This window comes from Ciona intestinalis, chromosome 9 (assembly GCF_000224145.3).
Source record: "Ciona intestinalis chromosome 9, KH, whole genome shotgun sequence".
Classification (NCBI taxonomy): domain Eukaryota; kingdom Metazoa; phylum Chordata; class Ascidiacea; order Phlebobranchia; family Cionidae; genus Ciona; species Ciona intestinalis.
The window spans coordinates 1,297,181-1,319,239 of NC_020174.2; the positions used below are offsets into that span (position 1 = coordinate 1,297,181).

General features: G+C 35.7%; 3 protein-coding genes and 1 long non-coding RNA gene across 7 annotated transcripts in view; 3 read left to right on the top strand and 1 right to left on the bottom strand.

Moving 5' to 3' along the window:
* Positions 1-7,682, top strand: part of LOC494369 (neurobeachin-like protein 1) — a 28,846-nt gene extending 21,164 nt beyond the window's left edge. For both annotated transcript variants that reach the window (XM_018813194.2, XM_009861329.3), the window contains 15 exons: positions 23-270; positions 663-776; positions 1,057-1,171; positions 1,546-1,696; positions 1,977-2,107; positions 2,538-2,632; positions 3,069-3,201; positions 3,492-3,730; positions 4,119-4,318; positions 4,627-4,799; positions 5,140-5,222; positions 5,441-5,569; positions 5,986-6,144; positions 6,408-6,556; positions 6,688-7,682. In XM_018813194.2, coding sequence (XP_018668739.1) covers positions 23-270; positions 663-776; positions 1,057-1,171; positions 1,546-1,696; positions 1,977-2,107; positions 2,538-2,632; positions 3,069-3,201; positions 3,492-3,730; positions 4,119-4,318; positions 4,627-4,799; positions 5,140-5,222; positions 5,441-5,569; positions 5,986-6,144; positions 6,408-6,556; positions 6,688-6,844 — 2,276 coding nt within the window. In that variant the 3' untranslated portion in view covers positions 6,845-7,682. The remainder of the gene's footprint in view (positions 1-22; positions 271-662; positions 777-1,056; positions 1,172-1,545; positions 1,697-1,976; positions 2,108-2,537; positions 2,633-3,068; positions 3,202-3,491; positions 3,731-4,118; positions 4,319-4,626; positions 4,800-5,139; positions 5,223-5,440; positions 5,570-5,985; positions 6,145-6,407; positions 6,557-6,687) is intronic.
* A 198-nt stretch (positions 7,683-7,880) lies between these two features.
* Positions 7,881-14,621, top strand: LOC104266019 (adhesion G protein-coupled receptor L3-like). Of its 2 annotated transcripts, none has more exons than XM_026835884.1 (14): positions 7,881-8,267; positions 8,541-8,684; positions 9,050-9,231; positions 9,402-9,596; positions 9,770-9,942; positions 10,023-10,284; positions 10,357-10,515; positions 10,648-10,767; positions 11,252-11,347; positions 11,783-11,921; positions 12,248-12,393; positions 12,805-13,017; positions 13,614-13,796; positions 14,164-14,621. In XM_026835884.1, the coding sequence occupies exons 1-14, from the start codon at positions 8,159-8,161 to the stop codon at positions 14,173-14,175; spliced, it is 2,133 nt and encodes a 710-aa protein (XP_026691685.1). In that variant the 5' UTR covers positions 7,881-8,158; the 3' UTR covers positions 14,176-14,621. The 2 variants fall into 2 exon arrangements, with proteins under 2 accessions (XP_026691685.1, XP_026691686.1); XM_026835885.1 differs by having other exon boundaries at positions 11,252-11,338.
* Positions 14,622-14,788: 167 nt separating this feature from the next.
* On the top strand, positions 14,789-17,749 carry LOC100182480 (mitochondrial fission process protein 1). Its single transcript, XM_002129126.4, has 5 exons — positions 14,789-15,034; positions 16,134-16,258; positions 16,587-16,686; positions 17,017-17,158; positions 17,460-17,749. Exons 1-5 carry the CDS (start codon positions 14,962-14,964, stop codon positions 17,527-17,529), a joined length of 510 nt encoding a protein of 169 aa, XP_002129162.1. The 5' UTR covers positions 14,789-14,961; the 3' UTR covers positions 17,530-17,749.
* Positions 17,750-17,822: 73 nt separating this feature from the next.
* Positions 17,823-20,713, bottom strand: LOC100187193. Of its 2 annotated transcripts, XR_003396190.1 has the most exons (3): positions 20,328-20,709; positions 19,253-20,271; positions 17,823-19,025 (listed from the first exon to the last, which is right to left on the bottom strand). It is a non-coding gene; the product is annotated as an uncharacterized LOC100187193 (long non-coding RNA). The 2 variants fall into 2 exon arrangements; XR_717373.3 differs by lacking the exon at positions 17,823-19,025 and having other exon boundaries at positions 19,042-20,271; positions 20,328-20,713.
* Positions 20,714-22,059: the final 1,346 nt, after the last annotated feature.

Genomic DNA, 22,059 nt, shown 5'->3' on the forward strand with positions numbered 1-22,059 from the left:
TACTTTATTTGTTTTCTACTAGATTCCATGAAAGCAGGTGCAGAGATGGGAATGGACTTTAAATGGTCGCTCTCTCAGTTACGTGAAGTGCATTTCCGTAGATATAATTTACGCAAGAGTGCATTGGAGTTATTTCTGATCGACCAAACCAACTATTTCATCAACTTTGAACATCCGAACATTAGACATACTGTGTATAAAGCTCTGTTGAGTGTGAGACCTCCTAACCTGCTCTACTACGGCACAAGGACACCTCAGGAGCTGCTGAAGGTGAATATATTACGTTTAACCGAAGGGTAGACTGGGTTATGGTTTATGTTTGTATTAGTGTTGTTTTACCCAACACATGTCACCAATTAATTTTCAAACCCTTTTTTTTGTGGCTTAGTGGTTTAGACACTTGTATTGAAACTGAAGGATACCGGGTTCGGTGCTCACTGCTGGTACTAATAGCCATATGTGTCCTTGGGCAGAGACTTAACTAACATTGCTCAAATTCAGGGGTTCACTAATGGGTTTAGGTTTAGTGGGTCACTAGCACCCCAAGTTGTCGGGGTAATATGCCGACTTTTGTCTAAATCTCAGGCCTCATGACTTGCCAGACTGTAGGCCCCCACCCACATAGAATAAACCAATATTTAACATATCTTGTTATAACACAGGCTTCAGGTTTAACACAGAAGTGGGTACAAAGAGAAGTGAGCAACTTTGATTATCTCATGCAACTCAACACCATAGCTGGTCGAACATATAATGATCTCAGTCAATACCCAGTGGTAAGCGTGTTATGGTTGCTTCATTTTAATTTTATTGCCTATTTTGTACTTACGAATTTTTGCCCCAAAAAATTGTAAAATGTTTGCAACTTTTTTTTGTTGAATCCTCTGTTTTGTGTGAAAAACCCATTTGTATGTGCTGCACAACCACATTTGACCAGTGTTGCCAGCATGGTTTAATAATTTTTAAATTAATATTTCAACTGGAAACACTAATACAACATTTTTTATTTAGTTAAATTAATTTGAATCTAAATTATTTGTGAAATTGAATCCACAGTTTCCATGGATATTAACAGACTACACATCTGAGAAACTTGATCTTGACAATCCTGACATTTATCGAGATTTATCAAAACCTATCGGGGTGCTGAATGAAAAGAATGAAAAAGCGAGTAAGTGTAATTGAAATGTAATTTTTACAATAAGGGAAAACTTTATCTTAACTGTGTCTGTATTATTTGGTTTTAAACAAGAAATATTTACAAAATTATGTAACCGCATCCCCATGATTATAAAAGAGATTTGTGTATTGTTAAAACATGAATATTAGTTATAGAAAGTTATGTGCTAACAGTATCCATCTTACCCCACATTGCTGTGTGTTTGTTTCACATTCAATATCTTTATAAAGTTGTGGGTTTTGTAAATATGTAAACTTATATAATATATTGGTCTTTTTATAAATATTCATCTCTTCTTATACGTATATGGCGATCATACTAACCCACAATCATTATTCATATCTTCAATAATTCCTTGTATTTAGTTCGAGACAGATACGATCAGTTTGAGGACCCGGTTGGAGTGATCAAGAAGTTTCACTATGGTTCCCATTACTCTAATGCAGCCACTGTGTTGTTTTACATGCTACGTATGGAGCCATTCACAACGTTACATATACAACTGCAGGGGGGAAGGTAAGATGTAACATCAAAGAACTTAATCTTGGTTTATATAAGTTTGTGTGGGAGAATTTAACGCATTTTTCCTAAACGTGAAACCAATTAAGTTCATATACATTTGAAAAACATTAACGTCAAAATTGGACTTTTGTCTTCAGATGTATGCTATAGTAGTACAGCATATACATTGGTGTTCAAATTTCGTAAAAGGAATATGCAGGCACTAACACTAATATAGAATTAAATTATCGGTTTGTATATGAGCATTGAAATCTTCCTTATACCACATTTATAGATTTGATTTATCTGATCGTCAGTTCCACAATTTACCAGCTACGTTCCAAGCCATGTACGAGACAAGCAACGATGTGAAAGAACTTATACCAGAGTTTTTCTATTTGTCCGAATTCCTGGTTAATTCCAATGGTAAGTTAAGATAATGTATTCTGGTTGTGGAAGCTATATATGGTTTTTTAGAAATGCGAGCTCTATAATTGTTGATATAGGTGTAACATTAGGGTCCTTCTGTATATTACATTCACCCATTAGTTAATGAGGTTTCCTATGTTTTTTGACTATGATTGTAACTATATTATTGTAACTTTATCCCAGTTTTAGTTACAGATTAAATAAATGTGTTGTCTATAGTTGTTGTGTGTTGAAATGTTCCAACAATTCAAGCCAAAGTGTGTCTGAACATGCTTCATATCAAACCCATTGTATTTGAACATTAAGCATATGTAAGCATAGTATTAACTCTCCAAAAATTCTAACACTAAAGCTTTTTAAAGTGCATAACATAGTTGTGTTACCCTTTCACCAAGCACCATCTGTTTATGCTTCGTGTATTCTCCAGATTTTGACTTGGGCAAGTTACAATTCTCCAAAGAAACTGTGAACGACGTCGTTTTACCAAAGTGGGCAAAATCTGCAACAGATTTCACGTTTCAGGTTTCTAAATATTAAATCATTTATAAAATAAAGAACAATACACCAAACTTCATGAAAAATATCCAGGATATGAAATTCACTTTACACATCTCCCCTTATGCTAAAGTCAAAATAACATAATTTTTACTACGGTTTAATTTGTCACACCCTAACCTACCCATCTACTGCTGCAAATAGAACCATGTTACTTCTCCACACTTCATAACACAATTACCATTTGTAGGACTAGGACTATAATATACCTTAATTTAGATAACAAAGCAAATTGTCACTTGGGTTTTAAATATTTGTCGCAAAAGTTAAAAAAAATGAAAAAAGGCTTTGGTACATGCTGAAATCCAGTCATCTTACCGCCCATGTTTTAACGGAAGCTAGTTGCCCATGTTTTAATATGGTTTCCCTCACAGAACATTCTAATATAGTTTCCCCCTCACAGCACAGGAAAGCATTGGAATCTGATTATGTTTCAAACAATCTTCACCAGTGGATTGATTTAATATTTGGTTACAAACAAAGAGGGGAAGAATCAGTGAAAGCTTGTAATGTATTTTACTACTGCACGTATGAAGGTGATATATTGGGTCATATTATTACATTGGGTCTAATATAGAAGAATTGACCATATAAAAAGGAACTTAGGTCCAAATCCTATCCCCATATGAGTCAAGTAAAAGTGAACCGAAAATGTTCTGTCTGTATTAATTACAAACCTGTAATTTAAGTATATTTCCCCCCCTTCACTCTTAAATGGATTCCCACTAAATTATCTCTTCTATATATAAGTTCAAAGTTGTTTAATCCTATTTTGAACAATAACCAATTAATGGGATTCTTAAATAATTTTTATTTAATTCTACAGGAGCTGTTGATTTGAACGCCATTTCCGATCCCATTCACCGCAAAGCAGTGGAAGGAATGATCAACAACTTTGGTCAAACTCCCACCCAGCTCCTGTATGATCCTCATCCGCACAGGATGACGAGGGAAGAAGCTGAGAAGAAAGTTGCCGGGAGGATCATGTCAACGCTTAATGTTGGGGATGTAAGAGCTCCCAATGTACTCGAACAACCGGATCAGTTAAAGGCTTTCTTTGTTGAGGTAATTCATATTAGATTCATATTAGGTCATATTATGTTTCTTAATTTATATTTTTAATTTTCCTAATTCATATTAAAGATGTTTCTATTCTATGTGGGTGAGCTCCTACAGCACACCATAGGGCCTGAGATTTAGGCCAAAGTTGGCCTATTATCCTGACACACAGGCTGCTATAACTTATTTGTGACTACTGGGTTGGAGCAATGTCTGTTAAGTATTTTGCCAAATAACACATACGTCTATTTATCAGTTTTTGCCTCTGTTTTGCGCTGGTTTTAATTTTGGAATTTTTTTTTACATTCTAAAAGTATAATGAATTTGAATTTAAAAACTTGAAAAGTTTCTCATAAAAGAATAATATCTTACAATTTTTTTAATTTCCACTCAGATAATGGAGAACAGCAATGACCCGCTTATCTACGTGAGTGTTCCAAAGAACCAATCACATTCATTCATGCAATCTGGTATGCCTGATGCCATGGTTACCGTGAGTGAAAGTGGCGTGATAGGAACTCATGGTTGGCTACCATATGATCGCAGTATCACCAATTATTTCACATTTGAGAAAGATCCAGCTGTTGGCCACAGGTTAGTTAGTGTTCGGATTTTCCTGTTTTGAGGCTCCACGCTGTGGTAAGGGTATATATCCCTTTGAGCAAGACACTTAACAACAATTGCTCCAACCCAGAGGTCTCTTATAGGTTTTTTAAATAGTCTGGCAAAAAAATCCCTAAAATTCACCCACTAAGTTCTTTGTGTGGTAACTTGCAAATAGGCACAAGGTGTCTGAAACAGAGCACCCATGTTATAACGACTGTCACTGCCCCAACACCCTAGGATAAAAGTTACTTCTGTTTAATAATTAATCCATTCATAATCCTACAACCACCTCACAGTCGACTACAGAAATCAGTGAAAGGTTTATGGTCACCTGGTCTCCATCTATCTGCCAATCTATTCCTTGTAACGCATGATGCCAAGTATTTATTCGTGGGTGGATACTGGGACAACAGTATTCGAATCATGACCATAAAAGGGCGTACCATCACGTGCTTGGTCCGACATCTGGGTAAGAATTAGAAACAATATTAATTGTTTTACAAAGATTAGAAAGGTTTTCAATTTAGAGCATAATTAACAAACTTTAGATCTTGAAATACTGGTTTAAAAGTTTAGATGAAAATGTAAAGATATACTATGTTAGCTAAAAATAATCTTTTTTCAATATGATATTTTGCGTTTTTAAGTTTGAGAATTGCAATTTTTGGTTAGAACTTTGGCAAGTATTTATATTTTACACACATTTACGTATTACAAAACAATTTAGAAAAGTACATTTTCATTGTTTTATCTTTTACTGTACTTTTTCATAAACTTCACTAAATAAATATAAGCGTCATGTTGTTTAGATGTGGTGACATGTCTAGCATTGGATCACGGTGGAACGTCCATGATATCAGGATCATATGATACGACAAGCATCATATGGAAGGTATCATATCAAGTGGAAAGCCTACTTATTATAAATTGTCATTTAAAAAAATGTTTACTTTTATGTTTCTTTGGATAGGCAAGGCTGCAAATCCAAAATTATTTTTTATAAATATGTATAATAAATATAATGTTTTAGGTAAAATGTTATAAACACTTTTCATGCTATATTAATGTTATATACAGCATCACTTTTTAACAAGATTTTATTATTTCCAGGTAAACCAACAGAGTGGTGCAGCTAACAACATCGGAGCCCAACCCTTGCATATATTATATGGTCATGAAGATGTAGTTACATGCGTGGTCGTTAATTCAGAACTCGATGTTGCTTTGTCGTCATCCAAGGTTAGAATACTTACTTTTATTCCATGTGGGTGAGGTTCTGTGGCGTGGTAGCTATGGATCCTAGGATCTAGGCCAGGATTGGTCCATTACCCCAGCAAGAATTATTACACTTGTCAGGAATTGTGTGTATGTTTAAACAATTAATAACAAAAAAAAATTTGGTTAAAAGTTTAAAATTGACTGATGGGTATCGTGCATTCCTGGTCTATGGTGTGTACAGTGAAAATAACAAAGGTAATTCATAGAAATTTGTTGACCCCGTTTAATCAAACCAGTTTGGCTTAGTACTGAAGTGGTTGGATTAAGCTTGGTTGACAAGTGTTGTATTCGTACTGCTGTATTTACAGTTTAATACTTCCAATTCAATATCTTGCAATCGATGCATGCATAAAATCAACTGTATCTAAAACCCCCAGGATGGCACATGTGTGATACACACGGTGCGCAAAGGTCACTATGTGCGCACCATACGCCCGATATCAAACAACCCCCAACACTTCACTGTTCCTTCCATTGCGTTATCTGAAGAAGGGAAGATTGTTCTTTATGCGAGGAGTAAGAAGGAATGTGGGGAGGTAAGGTCCAACTAAGTGATAACTGAAGTTATGTCGCAACCAGTGGCGCAGGTAGGGGTGTTTGAGGGTTGCGAACTCTCCCTTTTAAGTTGAATAATAATAATTATAAAATAAAAAGAACTAGAATTCACTACCCCCACCATTTCACTACACTGTACTAAATCAAGAATTTAATAATTGTGTTTAACAGTAGAAAATAATCAAAATATTAACCCCTTTTTGTGTTTTTTATCATAAATCAACAAATTCTTACAACCTCACAGGAAAAACATTTCCTACATCTTTATTCGATAAATGGACGACATATTGCTCTCGACTGCTTGGAGTCTAGGTTAGGTCACATGACTGTGTGTGGAGAGCACTTAGTGACCGGCGATGTGCATGGGGTTCTCATCGTTCGTGAGTTATTCAGGTACTTATATTTTTACGAGTTTTTGAAAAGTTGACATAACTGCAATTAACCAAAAAGTGCCCGAATATTCAGAAATAAGCTATATCCACATGTTTTGTAATCTAACAACTAACAATACCTCTATGTTACAGCTTTTGTGAAATCTCTCGCCTTTCTCTCTACCGACCAATCGCGTGTGTTTACGTCACGAAGGGAATGACGCACATCCTCGCATGTTTACGTGATGGTAAGCTTATTATAGTCGGGGTGGACAAGCCCGCCAAAGCTAGGGGGCTTTTCAACACGTAACGATGACGTCGCAGTCTTGTTTTCACTATTTGATGACGTCACACATTACGTAAGCACTCGAAACGTAACCGAACCAGGGAATTTAATCGACCAGCAACGGCTGCATGAACACCAACCACGTATGTGTAAAACTCATTATTTTTCATTGTGTTACGAATGCACTTACGTACCCATTTACCGCGCAATCATATTAACGAGGAGCCGTAGCGGTCGGTTTCCAAAACCCACGATTTCATATTTTCAAACTTTTATTCTTTTGTTTTTTCGCAATGACGTCATGTGAGCAAACTGACGTCACTGATGACGTCATACCGGTTGAAGTATTCACCTATCTATTGTAACTCATTCCTTTTTAGAATCATTTTTTTACAATTTTAACCACAGTGTGTATACGATGACGTAACACAGTCACTTGATGACGTAATACCTATCACGTAACCGACTATAGATGACGTATTGTTTATAGGGTTAAAAATTATTATACTACGATTTAAGTTTAAGTTGCCACGTTGAACGTAAAATAATTACAATCAAAAGTTAATTAAATCTCAAATCAGCATTTACTTATCTGCACCAAATGAATATGTGACGTACATACTTAGCCAAATATTAAGCATACAATGCACTATATATACCAACCAACTAAATTGTTAGTGCAATAAGATACAAAATGGCGGTTCTTGCTTTTATTGTGGCCTTAATGTTGATAACGTTATATTTGCACGAGGGTACGCGGTACAATGCCTTTCAATGCAACCTGCGTTTCGTGTTTATGATGCATATTATTATTATTTATTGTGGAGATGTAATATATATAATAAATGCATTCAATATCGCTTACTATATGTTTGTATCACCGGTTTATTAAACCGTCTGTGTTTTTAGCCCGCCCGATACGCATATATCGAAACGTAGCTGCTGTTTTCCGTTTAACAAAGTAGCAAAAAAGTTTGTAAAATTTGGAGATGGTTCAATTTTATGCAAAAATATCATTTCTAGTAGGTCGCTTAACAAAGACCACTGCCTTTCAAATTTTCCCCGTTAATGTACCATTACCATAGTACATTGTGTTTACAACAACATTACGTGTGAACGGCTTCATACTTTCGAATCGATCTGTATTTATAGACCTGAATTTAAGCCCAAAAAAATCTCCTTTCAACTGTTAATGGCTTTTGATTGACACATTGATACAATGCTGCATTCGATCTGTTGTTTTAGCAAGCATCTGGTAAACGATGTCAATATGTTTCCTTATTCCTGTGACCTGTATGAGCAATTTCAAAACCCGATTTGTCTTGCATAGTAATCACTATGCAGAGGTATACAAGTAACTGCACTATGTGGGTTATAGTTTTTGTTCAAGTTTTTCTGGTGGTTTTACTGAATTCGTCCGAAGCTGGTATAGCGTTTCTTTTCTTTGGTAAGTTACCCAAACTTATGAAATTTTTTTAGCTGTTTTTTTAATGAGACGATAAAGACAAAACTTAAAAGTTTTACGTGAAAAGTTATGGCTGTATTTCCCCCTCTCTTTCTAACTTTGAATTTCGTTTATTTTATCGAGATTGCTGCTGCAAAACAAATACGTTCATTTTGCCCGACAAAATAATATTTATATATTTTCTAAATTGTACTTGTAAATGGTTTAATCTTCGAGTAGTTAAGCAGCAGTTACGCTTCGTTTTCATAATTACAGATTGCAAGATGGATAAGTTTGCTAGAATATCTTGTCCATCAAGTGAACTGGAGATGAAAAGTAAGATTGAATGTTTGGAGTTTGAGTATTGCTGTTGGGATGCGACGTGGGATGGAGTACCAAAGTGTTTCGTTGGAAACCCAGGCAAATTAGTTTGTTTATTCATATGAATGCATTTCTTTATTTTGTTTTGATCACATCAACGAAGGCCAGTATAGTCTATAAAAGCGAAAAGTGAAGGTAATTGGCGCTATTACATAGTTATGGTAAGGAGTAAAAATACAAAACTTATTCGATAAATGTGACCGTTACATCCTATACAAACAGTATATTGTCATAAACCAATTAATTAAATAACACGAAAAATGGGCGTAAAAACCTCACCCATTAAGTATCGGTAAAGATTTACGGGATGGCACGTCATGAACGAAACCTAACACTCGACGTAAGTTTTTCTATCTAATGCAATTAATTCAAGTTTGCGTTTTTTTAAGAAGACTTATTTTTAGCAACATCGACCATCGAACCTCCTTTCACTTATACATCTACTCTACAAACCACGGATGATGACGTCATCACTACGTCATTCAGCACCAACACTACCGAAGTAACTGTTACGTCACAATCCACCACTACTGCGGTAGAAGCGATTTTGGCCGAAGCGAAATTAGCGGCAAATTTATCTTCTAATGTAAGTTTCGTTTTGCTAGTTTTTAAATAAGAAATTTAACTTATTTATCCTCGCATGGCGGGCAACCAAAATTCGTTAATTGCACAATTTTTTTGTTTCTTACAAATCGTGCACACATATGGGCCAATTGTCTTGCTGTAAACGGCTCAAAACTCCCAGTATTTCATCAGGCGAACGAATTACTGCGTGTACTTGATAACGGAGCTGACCAGGAGCAAGATATTCGTTCTCAAATTGTTGGATTTGTGCTTTCTGCTGCGCAACCAGTTTATGAGAATGAGGATGACACTTCGTTATCGGACTGGGTGGATTTTTTCAACGGAGTTTTGAATTACTCGGAAACCAAAACGCCAGATATGGCTCAGGTGTGTATGTATATAGTCAGTTGTTTAATAAACTCAGTAAATAATCTTTGTTACATGAGATGTGTGCATGCTTCCCTAAAATAAAACGTAATACTGTAGTAAATTTCATGTATGGTGCTAACTTTAATAAGATGAAGTCAGAGAAATGAGAAATTTTAGTTTTCGTTTTTTAGGTTTTTCTGCAAACGTCAAGTTCAATTCTAATCACTGAAGCCAAAACTGTCACGTCTTCCACAACTGCAGTCAACAACATCGAGAATTACGCTGTTGCCATGACAACTACGTTGCTTGGAAACGACGTCATCAACAACAACGAACGTCACGCGGAAGTTGTGACAAAGTTGAAGTAAAAAAAAAGAAATTTATTCAATATTTTAGTAAAATTTAATTGTTATTGTCACCGCTAATTCATTTTCTTTCTCGCAGTGACGTCACTATTACGTCATGCTACGAGGACTCTTCCAATAGCGGGTGTGACCTGATTAATGATGACGTCACGATTTCCACTACCAGTAGCAACCAAAGAAGGTTTGTGTCTTACGTCACTTACGGTTCGAAACTAGGATTTGCTAATGACGTCAGTTTCCAAGGAGCAACGTCATCACTAACGAGTAACATAGTTTCAATGACATCACATGACGGAGAAAAGTCATTTGATGACGTCATCGTGAATCTTACCTTTCGTAAGGTATGCACGTTTAATTATAATAATTATAATAGTCCACAATTCAAACTCGTAATCTATTCGCATACTTTTCAGAACCAATCAGAAGGTGCCAATGCTTGCGGTTTTTTGACAACAAGCGGTAATTGGTCGGATTCTGGCTGCTCTGTGACGTCACTAAACGTAACACACGTGACCTGCTCATGTGATCATAATACGTCATTTGCTCTACTGTTCCTGCATTCTGATATTCAGGTAAAAAAATAAAACGTTATAAAAATAATAAAGACCACCAAAACCTATATCTGACTTGTTATGACTAAATGATATTTATACTAGTCAAATTTGTGACAATAGATTTAACGTGAACTATTTACATGTTTTCAGTTCACGGCAGAAGAATTGGAATACTTGGACATAATAACTTATATTGGTTGTGGAACTTCTATCACAGCTCTCATGCTTACCATATTCACCTTCGTGTATTTGAAGCTTACACGGGTTAAGGTGGGTCGTTTATTTTACTTCAATGTGTATTACTATATATATAGTAGGGTGGGGTAAGACGGGACACCTTTCGAACATGATATCCAAATAACCTGATCGCGTTTTAAACAATTAACAACGGCCTCTGGGAGTCGTGAGGATACGGTTTTATAATTTTTTGAATGTTCTTTGTTTACTATCAAATGGGACGGGAAAAAAAAAATAAAAAAGGTGTCCCATCTTACCCCACCTTTTAATCAAACTTCTGATATTTCTACTGTGAGATTATTGTATTTAAATGCAATTGGCAAGTCTCATGTCTTAAGTCTTACGTAGCATATATAGCATATAATTTCATCACGATAACCAAGTAATGACAATGCAGCAGCAAATCACCAATCGTTTAACCCAGCTATGGATATATAATATATATGCGCATAAGCAGGAGCGTTTTCCCTCGAAAAGACATTAAGTTATTTGATCGTAACTAACTCTATTTTTCCAGCGTATAATTCTACATATGAACTTGGCGGTCACTTTATGCTTGGGGCAAATAATTCTTCTGATTGGAACGAAAGTAGAAGTTGGAACAGTGGGTTCGGTGATATTTATAACATTTGCTTATGGTGTAAAGCTATTGTGTGTATAGTTAAGTGGGATTTGTGTTTGCTGCGTCTATTCTTTGAATATTTATTGAAGTAGATTGGGGTAAGATGGCACATGTTTTTATTTTCTTTTATCTTCTCATTAGGTATAGCAAACAAAGAATACTTACAGAATTATATATTAGTATCGTCACGACTCTGATAAAGCGTTGGTAATTGTTGAAAACAGGATAATAAAATATGAGATATCATGTGCTATCCATCTTCCCCCATGGTACTCATATCACGAAGCATATTTTGTGACACTTTTTTGCACTCACGGTGAATAAAAGTAAGAAATTGACAACTTTTTCCACCAAAATTGTGCAACAAGTCAACCGCAAGCCACGTGATTATTACATTATTCTAACCTGGTACATTTTATATTGAAGCCCTTCTGTAAAGTAGTAGCAGTGACGTTGCATCTTCTCTTTATGACGTCATTCTCATGGATGTTGATGGAAGGAATTCTTCTTTACTTCCAATCAGTGAGGGCCGTGAAAGGAGATGTCAACTTTACTCTTATGCTCGGTAAGTTATGGATATATGTTACCACTTCCAAGATTTTATATAATGGGGGTTATGATTATTGGTTGCTCATAGTCAGATTGATTGAATAAACAAAATGTAGGCTGATTTTTGTTGTACCGTTGGTTTGCTGGTATGTAGATCTTTTTGATTTTCCACTGAATAAATATTACTTATACTTGTTCTCGCATGCTGGGCGAACAGTCGTTATAGCGCGGGTGTTCTGTTTTATGCACCTCGTTATGGCTGACGTGTTACCACGGAAGTAACTTTGTGGGTTATGCCTCTTAATACCATTTCCCTTGAACACATTCATCTTTTATAACAAGGTTTCGGGTGGCTACTACCAATAGTGATAGTTGGTGTCTCTCTGGGCGTTGGTTTTGATGGTTACGGGGTCGATAAAGGTTGTTGGTTGTCGGTAAAGAACGGCCTTACCTGGGCGTTCATAGGTCCTGCACTCGGGTTCATAACGGTATTGTATTTTATATAACTCGAGTTCTTTATTGAGTAAAACAATCACTGGTACATTTTTATTCTCGTGTAGTAGGGCAACGATGGGTGCTCTGTTACTACACATCGTACCTACTTACAAGAGTTACCCCATATGTAACTTTGTAGGGCATTATATTGATCACTATATTTTTCTTGATATTTGACTTACAATTTAAACAACACATCAGGGCCTACTAAAAGAAACCGCTTTTAAGTGTCTTGTATAGCAGCGTCCAGTCTTGAACCCAAAATATCTCTATAGGCTAAAAAGACAGGAGTGCCAAAACACTGTGCACGTATGATTCGGCAATTGAAATAAACCAGCAATAAATAATGAGGCCAACCTGCTGTGTAGATTACGCTAGTGTTGACATGTTCGTTTCATTCACAGCTAAACATTATAATGCTTGCGATGATCGTGCGCGTTTTCCTCAAGTTAAAAATGAACGCCAAAAGTGGGGAGTGGCAGAGAACAAGACGAGCGGTCAAAGCAATAGCTTTCCTTACCCCGCTACTCGGGTTGACGTGGGTGTTTGGGGTCCTTGCTGTGAGCCAATCAACGAAATGGTTCATCTACATTTTCAGCGTACTGAACTCTTTGCAGGTACGACACGTCTGAGTGATTTTGTAGTCGATTTTACGCTTCATAAAATAGGGTGGGGTAAAAGTGGATTACTTTTCATTCTCTTTTCTCGTCCCATTGGGTATTAAAGAAAGAATTTTATACAAAATTATTTAACCCTAGCCCCTGGACTTACAACTAAGAAATAAAAGATATAAAATATACCCCGGAAATATGGGATATTAAGTGCTATAACGGTTTCCTAACTTACCCCACAGTGCTATACACGTATCTCTGTATATAGGGCCGAATAGTTTGTCTTATTTACGCTGGATTATAGCGTGTATGCCTAGGATAAATACAATGCGAATGCTTGAATACAGCTTGCTATAATATGTGTTGCTCCAACCCAGCAGTGGTTATTAATGGATTGTAAAAATTGTCAGGCCAACAAAAAAATCACACACAAAGTAACATACGCTACATTGTAACTCGTCAGCTTGCACGAGGTGTATAAAATAGAACACCCGTGTTTAACGACTGTCGTTTTCCGATCGGGAATATAAAACAAGTTACACTTATTTATTTATTTCTTCATTTATTTATCCATACGTCTTTAAGTTGTAAAGTGTAAACAGGGATTGACAATCTTCGTGTTTCACTGCCTTCGCAACGAAGACGTGCGAAAAGCTTTCACAAAGAAATACAAACGATCGTTCAGAAACACGAGCGGTGTTTTCAGTACAGTAACTCCTTCATCTGGACCTGACAGCACATTTGTGAGAACGACTGCCGGGTTTACACCTAGAATACCACACAAGGTATTGCTGCATACAATGTTTTAGTACCGGTACAATATTGTTATAACTTGGCTGGGAAGAATCACATAGGCCTACTCTATTTGTGTTTTTAATACATATTTAGGCGCGCTTATAGAGGTATAGTAGAGTGGGGGAAGACGGGACATCTTGAGCACATAATATCTTATTGTCTTGATCGTGTTTTAAACAATTAACAACGGTCTATGGGATTTGTAAGGATACAGTCTTATGATTCTTTGAATGTTCTTTGTTTACTATACTAAATTTGACAAGAAAATAGAATAAAAAGGTCCCCCGTCTTTTCCCATCCTATCATATAAACGACCAGTACAATAAAGCTTAATTTCACAACTTTATTATATTTTAGGTGAAGTGGTAAAAGATTATCCAGTACTGTCCGTAATATCTGATTTCGTTTGTGAATTCTATTTCATAAGTCACTACTTTGAAATGTACATTCTCATGTCGACAGAAAAGTATTTTTTTATGGAGCCATTGTACATATTGTTTCTGTGTAACTTGACGGCGCTTCACACCGAAATCTCTGGCACACAAATTATATTTTGCGTAGACGTTCGTATACATAGTCTGTAGGTTGCTACTCGTATATATATAGAACCGAGATATAGTAGGGTGTGGGCTGGATATGTTTTACAGTTGGTAGTAAACAAAAAATATTTACAAAGTTATTTAGTTGTAGCATTGCGACTATAAAACAGCGTTGTTAATTGTCAAAAAAACGATTGGAAAAAATTTTTTTAGGTGATAACGGTATGCCATCTTACCCCACAGTACTATATCTCTAGTAGGCCGTGGTAAAATCATGTTCGAATAGAATAAAATATCGATATAGCATTTATGGTGTTTAATTTTGTTGAAAGAAGTGCTAAAAAGAATCCGAAAGTGTTTAAATAGCGTTGTTTTTTAAAGGAAATCCTCGGTTTACGAGTTTTAGGTTTCTGTGTTTAGATTTTAGGGGAAACCCCTCGTAGCTAAAATAAGAAATTTCTGCAATGTGGTATTCGGTATAGTAAATTAAGTTTAGGGATGATTTTGGCCACAGGAGTTCCACGAAACTTAATAGAATGAAAAGATACAATTAAGAATTAACCAGTAAAGTTCAGGAGGTTTCAAATTCTGATTTTTTTACTCGTAAAAGACAAAGATGAGCGTCTCTAGGCCAAGCAATGTCAGCCATGAAACTGACGTTTTTCGACACACCCCACTTCGTTATATGGGTAAGTTTAAGTAAATATACGGTGCTAGTAAAGAATCTCCCCCCCACTTTATTTACTAACCACTAACCCTTAAATATTAACCCCTAACTAACTGACTAACTACCCATATGTGCAATGTGCTATAATCACTAACCATCAACCACTAACACTTTCCACCACCAGCCTATTCGGCTATGTACTGGAGGACTCTTGGTGGTGGTGAAGAATCTTCTCCCCACCTTATTTGCTAACCACTAACCCCTAACCTAACCCCCTAGGTTAGGTGTTGATGGTGGTAATCCTGTCGCTGGTGACCAGTGAAAATTTTGGTCTCAAAATGTACTTTACGTCTCCCTGATACCCGCTGTATAATTTTTTTTTGAAAAAACTCGGGCGTTCGTGTCGAAAATTAACTTTGAAAATGCGCGAAAACGTGCTGCGTCACCGTAATTCGCCTGACTTGCGTAAGGTTAACGATTTATTACGTCACAATAGCGATATGTTACGTCACAGTAGTGACATATTACGTACGTTACAGCATGTTATAATCGTGTTTTTCGCACTGTTTTATGTTAGGGAAAACCCCAAGTCCTAACCCTTAACCCAACCCTAACCCCTACGTTTAACCCGTAACCTCTAAATCCAAAAAAAACTAACAAATTACGTAATCTGTAACGTAGAAATCAAAGGTTGTAATACGCATTCTATGACGTCATAATCTAACCTTTGCCGGCTCGTGTGGAATATACGGTGACGCAGCACGATTTCGCGCATTTCAAAGTTAATTTTCGATACGAACGCCCGAGTTTTTTTTAAAAAAAATTATACAGCGAGTATCAGGGAGACGTAAGGTACATTTTGAGACCAAAATTTTCACTGGTCACCAGCGACAGGATTACCGTTGATGGTTAGGGGGTTAGTGGTTATAGGGGTTAGTAGTTAGTGGTTATAGGGGTTAGGGGTTAGTGGTTACCAAATAAGGGGGGGGGGGGGATTCTTCACTAGCACCGGATTCTTTACTAGTGGTGTATACACAACCAAGCAATTTGTGATAGATTAACGTGTATACACAACCAAGCAATTTGTGATAGGTTACGAACCTATTCCTTCGTTCATTTAGGTTATGCAAACGAAGTTGGTGAAGCATTTCGTTCCATGGTACCAAGATCTGTGGTGTATGCAAGTTATGCAGTCGCAAGTGTGTACGTACTAGCTGATGCTTCTTCTAAAGGTTTAAACTCATCAGTAAGTGTTATAGTGATCAAAACTTGCTGTTGGTAATATTGTAAAAGCTGGTGTTTCCTTAGAAAATCTTGTATTCATGTCTTGTTTTATAATAGTTTTATTGTGTTAAAGTTTGTTGCTAGTTAGTAGTTCCTACTTTTGAAATTTTACTCAGTTTCGCCAGGTTTTATAAAATTTATGTTTACTAAGAACAAACTGATATTAAGATTATTATGATCTGTGAATCCAGCGTATTACTGTTACTGATTCCTTTCGAAAAAATAGTCATGTTGATTTTCCATATTGGTAAGTTAAAGTTATTACCATTATATACATTTCTTTTGTGTAGACAGTCACTAACACTGCTGAAAGAAAAACCAAAGGTTCACCTGTTGTTGCATTTACAGATGCATTGGTTTGGCAATCCCTTGCGTCAGTTGTTATACCAGGTGACTGTCTAATTATGTATTATACTATAATCTAAGTTGTTTAGGGATATATGTATATTATCCTCTCGTTGCAGAAAAATTACAGGTGTTATACCCCGATGTTCATACACCTCGTGCCAGCTTACGAGTTACCAAGCATATTACTTCATGGGTTATGATTTTTTTTGTGTGGCTGACAATTTGGACAACCCATTAGTGACCACTGGGCTGGAGCAATTGCCGTTAAGTGTCTTGTCCAAAGATAAATACGCCCACAGTGGTATATAAATTAGTTTTGTTTGGGGAAATGAACCCTGTCTGTGACTTTATTTATTTATATACAACTTAAAGGTTTTACAATAAATCGAATTTGCGCTGGTGCAACATTTACTCTGAGACACATCGCACCTAAGGTTCCAATTATTGGAAGGAAATGGATTTCAACAATTATTGGACTTCTAGCAATACCTGTTATTATACACCCTATTGATAGGTATGTACATGCTGATGGTATGTTATTTATATTGTCTGCTTTTATGGCAGGATAACGTATTTGTCAGGATTATGCTTAAAAAGGTGAAAAAATTGTTTTCTTACTTACTGTTTGCACCAGAAGTTACTCATACTGCCACCATTGTAGGTGTGTGTCTTGGACAAGATATTTAATTTCTGTAACCCAATGCTCACTAATGAGTTGTTACATGTGTGTTATATTTCATTAATGCTGGTTAAGTAAGTGGCTTTGATTCACCAAAATTTGATTGTTTAATGTTGCTGATATTTTTTTTTTCTAGATCAGTTGACTTTCTTATGGACAGCTCAATCCGAAAAGTTTATTTATGCAAAACCTCAAGTGCAAAGTGATCACTGTACATTTGGTTCTGTAGGAAATTTTATGTTTTATTTTCACTGCTGAGTCATGCTGCTAGCTTCATTTACCTCTTTTAAATGTTGTTTAGAGTTTCTACTTATTGTTTCTTGTTTCAACATGGGTGCCAAAGTTTAAAAAAGAATTTGTTTTCATGTCAAATATACAAAACTGTTTCTTAAGATTAAATATTGTTACTCGTCGACATGTATTGTATAAGTGGACGTCTATATTTGTACTTGTTACATAAGTTTAGGTAAGGCAGTTATATGCAGGCTAATAATAGTAAAAAATACTTTATTTAGTATATTGCTATTTTGGTACAGTTAATGTTAAATGGTTGGTTTAAAAATTCAGTACATCTAAAAGCAGTTGTACATAGTATTTTTAAACAAAACAGTAACTAAAATTATATTATTGCAAAAAAAATGTCAAAAAGTTAGAAAAATATTAATGCACAGTTTAACAATAGGGTGAAAAAAATAATTATTCAGATGGGGTAATCAGGAATTTCAAAGAGCACAACTGCTAAGATATATAAGTTAACTTAAACAACAAAATTATAAGCTATGTTGTAATTTAGTTTTAAAGGGTGCATAAAAAATCTGATCAGTTTTAATACAACATAACATTTCGTATGCATGATATGTTTAACCGAAACTAGAGATGAACATCGTAACCTACACAAGTGATGTCATGTTTGTGGTTTAAAACTCCTCGCAACTACAAGAACAATATTTAGGTAAACTTAACATTTAATTGGGTGGGGGGAGACGGGACACCTTTAATACATAATATCAATGTTATTATATGTACATATATTAACATTGATAATATCCAAATATCTTGACCGTGTTTTAAACAACCAACAACGGTCCATGGGATACGGTTTTATGATTCCTAAATGTTCTTTGTGTACGACCGAATGGGAAGAGAAAATTGAATGAAAGGTGTCCTATCTTCCCCCTTTCCACTATATATATATTTATAGAGCTTCCGGTGCGGCGTTCTGGTGGTTTGGGTCTGTAATCCAGCCTTGATTTTATTTAATCTCTGCCTAATATAAGACTTCCGTTTAGTTTACCAAGTTAGCGGTAACACTGTATTACGTAATATTACGTGCTACCGAATGCTTCATAGAAGCGTGTATTTTGAGATCACGTGTGTTACGCAATCACTGACTTGACGCAGTTAAATTTTTTCTGGTACTTTTCCATCAATTGGAGCAGAGTAGGGTTTTGTTCCAAAATCGGTCGTTGTTGCGTATTGTGTCGCGTAGTTTGGGTTATATTGCTGGGTTGGGTAAGATGCTGTGGAATCGACCGGTCGACTCTGGGGTATTGCAAGGCCTACTTGTGGCTGCTGAAGGACAACTGGGACACCACCTTGCATTTGGTTTCGTTCTCGTTCTTTCTTTATTAGTTGTTTACGAATACAAAACAATATCAACGCCAATATTAAAACCACCCCTGCTGACACTGTTCCCACGATTCTGCCCAAACAAAATTGTTTCAAATATGTTTTATTGTCACACAACTATATATGGAATAGCATACATAATATACACGTACTTACACAGGTAATGTGCAGAAACAAATTTAGTTAAACACGCGATCGTCATACCGAAAATTTAGAAACAAATCATGTTAAAACTACAATTAATTAATAATACAAATTTCATTAACTTTAGAGTTACATATTTTCACAATTCCTACTTACGTTTTTATGTCAATGTAACTCATTTTTCGTTTCAAAGAAGTTTCGGATTGGGTAAATATAAAACTCAAATGTTTTTATGGTAACTTGTATCCGCTGAAGTAAAACGAAAATAGATATTATAGACTGAAGAGTGAAAATTCTACTTTTTATTTAAAGGAGTCGGCTATATAAAGCACAGTGAAAACTGGCGTTGCTAAAACACGCAATATATATATATAGTAGGATGGGGGGAGATGGGTCACAATATTTTATTTTTTTGTCCCTTTCGATAAACAAAGAACAATTAAAGAATTACAAAACCGTTTTCTCGCGATTCGACCGTTGTTAATTGTTTAAAACACGATATTTAGATATTATGTGATAAAGGTGTCCCATCTTCTTTCACCCTACTATATAGAAAAAGCAGGTACATTCAAACGCTTTGCATATACAAGCGATCAGAAAGCATATATACAATAGCGAATATAAAATTAAAGACACGCTTACTGCAAAGGACCTTTCCTGATATTTTAATCTTAATTTCTTGCCAATACTAAATCACAAGCACCATTCACAATCTAGATTTGGAATCACAATGCATATACATTGGCGGCTACGGCATGCAAATCGTGCCAAAATATTTCATGAGGTTTATTTATATGAAACTGCTTCCGGCGTATCACGTGTAATGTGATCACTTTTACATCGACATAAACTGGTCAAACTTTTGTTTTTTTCCATTCGCATCAGTCTCGATGTAGGGTGGGGGAACTGAATTGTAGGCCGTAGGTTCACTTGTGTATTGTGTTGCGTAGTTCTGGTTGTAATGCTGCATGGGGTATGCTGCATATGGTACGCTTGGTTGGTTGGCTTGTGGTATTGTTAGGTTTGACTGCCCCGGTAGTTGGGTAGAGTTTGGATTATAACAAACAGCTACCGTGTTCTGGTTCTGACGTTTTTTGTTATTTTGGTATCTTATCAAACAGTATACGATCAAGGAAATTGAAATTCCCAGAATTGGTGAGCAAATCCCCCAAATTCTGTGAATAAAAATCATTTAACATTCCAATGTACGGTCGGTTACAATTCAACTTACAGTCCATAGTTTACATGATAAGTCATTTTCCACCGGAACCAGTATGTATAGCTATATGTACTTGCGTAAATACCTGCAAAATTAATTAAGTAGGTTAGGGGTTGTTGAAACTTGCTTTGGTCGCATATACGCTACAACTTCAAATCGCTAACATGAGACCTGCAAGCCAGTATAATAACTTTCTAAATTATTAAACAGCAAATTACGTCTGCTTGCTTTGACCATCATCACTGTTTTTTTATATTAAACACAACATTTTTACTAATTCTGTCTCAAACCTAAGGTTTCTATCACAAACAAGTCAAAACACCTACACCGGGAACTCGTGATCGTAAACTACCATCACATGATGTTTTTAGAATACCTGAGCGCCACTCAAGAGTAAAAAAGAAATAGGAAAACTTTACGCTTCAGACATTTTGTTTTGGGTTACCCACTTAAACAACTTTAACAATATGAGATCCGCTATTTGGAAATCCCCTAAATTGGACCAGAATTATTATCATGGACTTGCCTAACGTTATTGCACAACATCAAAACAGGATAATTTAGGTATATGTTCAATTCCTGTCTAAGCTAGGGTACACCTGGAGCATAATTACTGTTTCTTTTTATTTAAAAGCTATGGAAAAATATGAGTAAAACATGGACATATCATGTGCAAACACTTGGCAAAAATGGACAAAAAATAGAAATAGCATAAAGAAAACTACTGGGACAAAATGTCTCAGTAAACAAAATTTCTCACCGTGACAAACGTCCCACTTGGTGTCCAATCATTGAAGGTTAACTTATAGTTCTTCGTATTTTCCCTGACGTCTGAAGAGATTTCTGCAGTATCACAAAAACTTTCATTTCAATAAAAAGTACATCAGTTAAATTAACAAACTTTGCAGCCCCTTTCAAATTTAGCGTTAAACTGTTTTCTCCCAACTTTCATATATATTATTAGCACCAAAACATTTTTTTATTTAAAATCTCTAATTTTACCATTTTAGTGGTAATAGTGAACTATCCCTAATAGTTAGTTGTTATTTACACTTTTGCATTAGTGTAGACACCGTGTTGTTTAATATTGTAGAAGTTATTTTTTCAGGTTGTAACATTATTAACTCTACATTTGTTGCAGCCGACACACCAGGCATCATGTTATCATGCTTCCCGAAAGTTCCAGAAATAGAAGTCTGAAATCTTATACGGTAGGGTGGGGGAAGATGGGACACCTTCAGCACATATCAAAACATCCCGATCGGGTTTTAAACGATTATAACAACGGTCTAAGGGAGTCACGGGAATATATTTTTAGAACTCTTTGAATGTTCTTGGTTTACTACGAAATGGGACGAAAAAATAGATTTAAAAGTTTTCCATCTTCGTGATCTTCCCCTACTTTACTATAGAACATCAGCAACAAAACTGTGTTCTTTTTTGCGATTGCAGGTGAAGAAAGTCTAGTTTTTAAAATCAGGAGTGATTTGTTCATTATTTATTCCGCGTTCTCCTTGAAATTATATTGGCTTCAAAAAAATGCCATTTCAATTTAAAATTGCTAAAAAACATTTGCTATCTTACATAACTGCTTTTTATTCAGAAAATGTAATTGCTTTTTTTACAAATTAAACGTTCTGGTTTTCGGGAAGTTCATAAAATTTTGTAGGTATACAAAGTCTGCATTCTGTAGCATTTTTCAATTTTTTTAAGTATATAGCAGGATGCGGGGAGGTGGGACACC